General features: G+C 34.0%; 1 protein-coding gene across 1 annotated transcript; it reads left to right on the top strand.

Annotated features, from left to right (window-relative positions):
• The first annotated feature begins 263 nt into the window (after window positions 1-263).
• Window positions 264-6,273, top strand: LOC106867561 (neuronal membrane glycoprotein M6-a). The gene is made up of 5 exons (XM_014912470.2): window positions 264-441; window positions 1,307-1,469; window positions 2,521-2,612; window positions 3,842-3,907; window positions 5,286-6,273. Exons 1-5 carry the CDS (start codon window positions 325-327, stop codon window positions 5,379-5,381), a joined length of 534 nt encoding a protein of 177 aa, XP_014767956.1. The 5' UTR covers window positions 264-324; the 3' UTR covers window positions 5,382-6,273.
• Window positions 6,274-6,279: the final 6 nt, after the last annotated feature.

Genomic DNA, 6,279 nt, shown 5'->3' with positions numbered 1-6,279 from the left:
AATAGAGTCTTGAATGTCAATCCATCCCCCACACTGCCAAGCATCTGCCAAATAAAATGTTAAAGGGAAAGTGCAAAATATTGATAAGCTGAAATATTTTAAGGTTTCTTATTGAACAATTGTTTAAATTATATTATTGATATTTTATAAGCAATTGAAAACTTTAAGGAGAAAATAATACATCTGAATGAAAATTTGAATGTTAAACACTTTATAAGATTATATTTCCATTTGATCTTTCAACCAAATATTAACAAAATGTTTTTAATTTTTCTTTTCAGGTTGGAAACTATTCAAGATATATTTTTAATTATTGCCATTACAATGGCACTTTATGTAGTTTTCCTTCTTGTATTTGGTATATTAGTGACTGGTGCCACACATCGTCATGTGTATGGTGGAATGTCATGCATAATGGGGGGACAGACATCAGCGATTTTTGTAAGTGTTTAACTATTATTCTATTTTTGTTGTCTTTGAGTTTAGAATTATTGGTTTCAATTCAACTTCATCATACTTCCTTTAAAAAGTCTAAACCAAAGCTGAAAAGTTAGCAAATTGCATTAAAGTTAACAAAACTGAACAAGTTTTTGTGCAACAAGGATAGAAAAAAAAAAATAAAGAAGAATTCTAAAATCTGTTCGAATCTTAATTCTACCTTGATTGTGTTGTAAAACATGTGATTTACAACTCTGAATTTGAATCATATTAATCTCAGGTTCAATGAAAGAGGGATCAATTACTTTGATTCCTTTTGATCTTGGTTTGTTGATTTTGTTGGGCACAAACAAATCTTTGACTGTTCTTGATAGTACTTACTAAACACAGCTTATTGAAGCTCCTCACAAACAACTCCTTTATGAAATTCTATTGAGCACTTTTATCTCTAACCTTTGTAAGTTTTTCATACCATCATCATTTTACACCTGATTTCCATGCTGATATGTGTTGGACAGGTCATTACAGCCTCAGTCAATGTTTATCCAGAGTTACTCCCTCCTAGATGAAGCGGAGGACTATGCCTTGCTCATATGTTACATTTTTGACTTGGCTTCTGTAGCTGGATGCTCTTTCTAACATTAATGTCTTTACAGAGTATACTGAGTACATTTTATCTGGTACCAGCACCACAGAGGTTGACATATCCTTGACAAGAATTGAAGTTCCTCTCAAACCTTCTATAATCTCACCTAATTATGAATTACAAAATCCTCCAGCACAATAATTTTCATTTTCTTATATAAATGATATTAATGAATTTCACTGTGTATGTCAAATTACTAACAATTATTTTTTAATATTTCAGTTAATGGCTCTAACATATATTTGCAATATAATATGGATCCTTATTATATCGGCGTGTATTGTACCAATTCTTTTATATGCTATGTTCATTGAACTTTGTAATCAACATGTATTCAACAAAAAAGCAGATGATATAAAATTTTGTATGGATCTCAGTAATTTTGGTGTGTATAAGTATTATTTATATTTTTTTATCTTTTATTTGATAAAGTATATTATGTGTGAAATTTGGTTACAGCTAAGAAAATGTGAAAACTAAGAAAGATTCCATGTTAGCAGAGTTTAAATACTTAGCTGATTAATTGGCAGTTGATGATAAGCCATAAATAGACCAATAAAGAATTTTTGTTAACTAGATCCCATTAACCCTTTCGTTACCAACCCAGCTGAAACCGGCTCTGGCTCTGAGTACAAATATCTTGTTTTCATAAGTTTTGAATTAAAATCTTCCACCAAACCTTTGGCACAATGTATGTTCCTAACTCTAGCTGAATGATAAATAAGTTATTTTACTAAATTCTTTGTTATATTTAAAGTAATTGAAAGAAACACAGAGCATCTCAAAATAAATACAATAACGAAAGGGTTGAAGTCTTGGCTCAGATAAAACCTTGATGGAGTCTTGACAGAGCTAGAACTTTTTAAACCGACTGATATGGATCTTACTATAGTCTTGCTGAAGGCAGTGTTCTGAAGTCTTGGCTGAAGAGAGCATCATAAAAGCTTAATCTAAACAGAGTGTGATTGAGGAAGAGCTTACTGGGGTCTTGACAAAGATACAGCTTACTGGTCTCTTGATCAAGACAGAACATTCCTGAAGGCTTAATAAAGAATGGAATTGTTAAAGCCTTGACTCACATAGAGCTTACTGATGTCTTGACCATGTGGGAAGGCAACTAAAGAGAAGTAAGCAAATGATGATATAGTAAACTCAACTAGAGATGAGTGGGTGGGTAGAAGGATGATGTTGGTCCAATGCAGTCTTTTATACACAGGTCTAGTGGAGTGGAACAGGGGAGGATAGCAGAGTGATGTGGATGGAGGTAAGGGTGGGTTGGTGGACCATTAGTGAGCATCACAGGTAGTGAGATGAGAGATGGAGATGGGGGTATGAGTGATAGGGTGATGATCATTATAAACATTAAATTGAATGAAAATACCAATGAAAATATTTAGGATGTATTTGAATGATATGCTCTTTATACTCTCATACAGGTATATTTAGTAACAGCTCCCAGAAAATTGTCGGAGGTTTGACTGCAACTCCTCTTTGCTCACCAACCACTCTGCGACGGATGTGTACTCGTGTAATTATTGTATTTATTTATTACCATTCTGATTTTTGCTTCTGCTATTATATGGTAAAGTGTTTTGACTTTTGATAACATATACTATTTACATAGGTGGACAGCTGGGTGGATAAATATGCCTGTCTGTCTGAAACATTGCTCAGCAGGTATTATAAATAATTGCTCTAACAGAATTGTCACTGAGCTGGACAAAATGCTTAGCAGTATTTCTTTTGTCTCTTCACATTCTGAGTTCAAATTCTGCTGTGATCGGCTTGGCTTTTCATCCTTTCATGGTTGATGAAATAAGTTGTACCAGTTGAGCCCTCTGCATCGATATAATTGACTAGCCTCCTCCCCACAAAATATCAGGCCTTGTGCTTATAGTGGAAAGGATTATTAATGGCTGGTCTTTCTATGTGAAGGCAAGTGGCCTAGTGGTTGGAGTGTTGCACTTAAAATCACAAGACCATGGTTTAAATTCCTGGACCAGGTAGTGCAATGTGATTTTGAGCAAAGCACTTCATTTCTCATTGCACTGGATCCACTTAACATTTACAGGTAAATTCACCACCATAATTCACCGTGAAGAAAGTTCACCACAAGGAAAGCTTACTGAGAAAATATATCCATAGTATCTCATCATTAATAGTTAAAAGCTATTTTATTGAAAAAAAAAACCCCCAAAAACGGTGAATTGATGACGGTGAACTTTCGCTGTAGTGAATTGATGACTATAAACTTTCTCTGTAATGAATTGACGTTGATGATGATATATATATATATATATATATATATTAATAATAATAACAGTAATTCTGCAACCACAAAAATACTCATTAGTCAGTGTCCTTACCATAAACGAATATATATATATGTATATATATATATATATATATATATATATAAAATGGAACAAAAACGCAAGAGGACAATAAAACATCCACACAGATAGACAGTACAAAGGCGGACAGGGAAAACAACAATTAGAGGGACAGGAAAAAAAGGGCGGGTCATTCATAGCCTTCTTTTGTCAGTCAAGTTACCAGATGTCTTTACAGTTTCAGGCATATATGAAGATATCTTTAAATATAAATTTGAAAATACATAAGCTGGAATGAAGAGAAAGAAAGTTGAATTCCTGAAAGTTGTGATTAGAATCGTTAATAAATGTTCCATTCAATTAACAGTTGATAAAAATTAATGGTAATTCCAAATTTTAAACTTGTGTTTGTTATGTTTTACAGACTGAAGAATCTGGTCAACTCTTTATTGTTGCTTATATTGGTGCATTTTGCACCTCACTTGCAATGGTAAGTCAAACTATTAATTGTTTGATTATAAAGACATTTAACAATTTAATGAAGTGTTTCTTTACTGTTTTTTTTCCTTTACTTGGCTTTTTAAGAAAATATACACCATACTTTGAATGGCCAAAGTAAATACATAGCATTTATATATATATATAAACGCTATATTTTCTTCTTAACTGTCAACTCTGAAGAACATTGGGTTACATAATTGGGCTGTTATCTAACATCTTTGTGAAGCCCTAATGTGAAACTAATTGGTAAGATCAGCAAGCTGGCAGAAACATTAGCACACTGGGTGAAATGCTTAGTGGTATTTCATCTGTCTTTACATTCTGAGTTCAAATTCCGCCATGGTCGACTTTGCCTTTCATCTTTTCGGGGTCAATAAATTAAGTACCAGTTGGGTACTGGGGTCGATCTTATTGATTGGTCTCCTCTCCCAAAATTTTAGGCCTTGTGCCTAGAGAAGAGAAGAATTGGTAAGATCGTCTGTAATAGATATATAAGACTGTACACTTCAGTTAATATACCTGCTCTATTGACAATTATATGAGTGCATACTTTTTCTGACTAATGAATTCTTAAACTTCCACACACTGCAGAGTCTATTACAGTATGTGTGTGTATATACTTTTTTTTATCTCGGTTGCAAGATTCTTTATGTGAATTTGTGTGTGTCTGGGGAGAGTCAAACTGCCATAATTTCTCACACACGCACTGGTTCAATTTCTACTCATTTATTATTATTACTTTTATTTTTGTGTCTTTCAAAATTTTTGTTGCTTTTGCAACATTGTCAGTGGATGTTGACTCTGTTATCGAGAGGGTGCTGTGTTTCCTGCTTGGGTTTCAACACTATTATTTTCATCAAAAACGAATTCAGTCTCTCTAATTTGGTGTCTTCTGATTTTCAATGACTAAATCATATTATATCATCATCATCATCATCATCGTTTAACGTCCGCTTTCCATGCTAGCATGGGTTGGACGATTTGACTGAGGACTGGTGAAACCAGATGGCAACACCTGGCTCCAATCTGATTTGGCAAAGTTTCTACAGCTGGATGCCCTTCCTAACGCCAACCACTCAGAGAGTGTAGTGGGTGCTATTACATGCCACTGGCATGAAGGTCAGTCAGGCGGTACTGGCAATGGCCACGCTCAAAATGGTGTATTTTATGTGCCACCGCACAAGAGCCAGTCCAAGGGCACTGGCAACGATGTCGCTCGAAAATCCTACGAAGGCCAGTCAGGCAGTACTGGCAACGGCCACGCTCAAAATGGTAAAAAAAAAAATATTGAAATATTTCAAAAATAAATAGTCACTAAGTAAATGTTATTAATTCTTAAACTAATTGTTATTTCATTTTTGTTTCAGGCCCATTTTATGACTATCTTGGCATCTAATTATACTCGCATGAAACTGTCCAAAGAACTCACAGATTACAGAAATGCCGTGGAAATGACTTCATGATTTTAACATCAACATCATTCTATGTTTTATCATCATTGATCCTTTCTAAATGTTGTGCAGCACAAAACGTTTTTACCTGCTCAGAAAACTCTGGAAGTTTTCTTATATTTAAACACTTTCCATTGTAATTCCATTATCGTACACTGGTATCTTTTATATTGTACAGTTTTGTCCAAAAGTGTGAAATCAAAATGAATTTTGTATAGACAAGTAGAATCATTATCTAATACAAGAAGACAAAGCTCTTTCGTGGATAAGACTGCATTGTGAATCTCAATCAAAAGTTGCAAGAAAATAGATTTATTTTTCTATTTTGCTAACATCATAGCAGATCATAATCAACTGATCATAATTGCTTGAAGTGTTTTGTAAAATATTGTAAAGTTAAATGTGAAATCATCTTTGCTGTATTAAACTATAGTCTAGCATGTTTGTGTGTAGAACAGTCGCAACATTCCAAATGTATTTCATCATGAGTTACACTTGAGATTTATAGAGGGGGAGTAGTAACTCATCGATATAGAAGACATTTCTGGTGTTAAGAAACCTAGTTTTTGTGATGTAAATATAGAGATACTGTCCAAATGGTTTCACCACAAGATATTAATTGTGATGTCTAGCAGCCTAGAAGTTTTAGTGAATTAAAAAAATTTTAGTCCTGGCTGGTTCCTGCAAAGGGACATTACAATGTAAAGCTGTTTCTTTAATGCGTTGATTTACTCTTTTACTTGTTTCAGTCATTTGACTGTGGCCATGCTGGAGCACCATCTTTAGTCGAGCAAATCGACCCCAGGACTTATTCTTTGTAAGCCTAGTACTTATTCTATCGGTCTCTTTTGCTGAATCGCTAAGTTACAGGGATGTAAACACACCAGCATCGGTTATCAAGTGATGTTGG

The sequence above is a fragment of the Octopus bimaculoides genome, chromosome 13, assembly GCF_001194135.2.
Source record: "Octopus bimaculoides isolate UCB-OBI-ISO-001 chromosome 13, ASM119413v2, whole genome shotgun sequence".
Classification (NCBI taxonomy): domain Eukaryota; kingdom Metazoa; phylum Mollusca; class Cephalopoda; order Octopoda; family Octopodidae; genus Octopus; species Octopus bimaculoides.
This window is presented reverse-complemented; position numbering and strand designations above follow the sequence as displayed.

Excerpts from the sequence above, each read along its gene's own strand:
- LOC106867561 (XM_014912470.2), top strand. The coding sequence starts at position 325 with ATGGCACTTTATGTAGTTTTCCTTCTTGTATTTGGTATATTAGTGACT. Across the intron at positions 442-1,306 it reads GACAGACATCAGCGATTTTT|TTAATGGCTCTAACATATAT; the intron begins GTAAGTGTTTAA and ends TTAATATTTCAG. Across the intron at positions 3,908-5,285 it reads TTTGCACCTCACTTGCAATG|GCCCATTTTATGACTATCTT; the intron begins GTAAGTCAAACT and ends TTTTTGTTTCAG.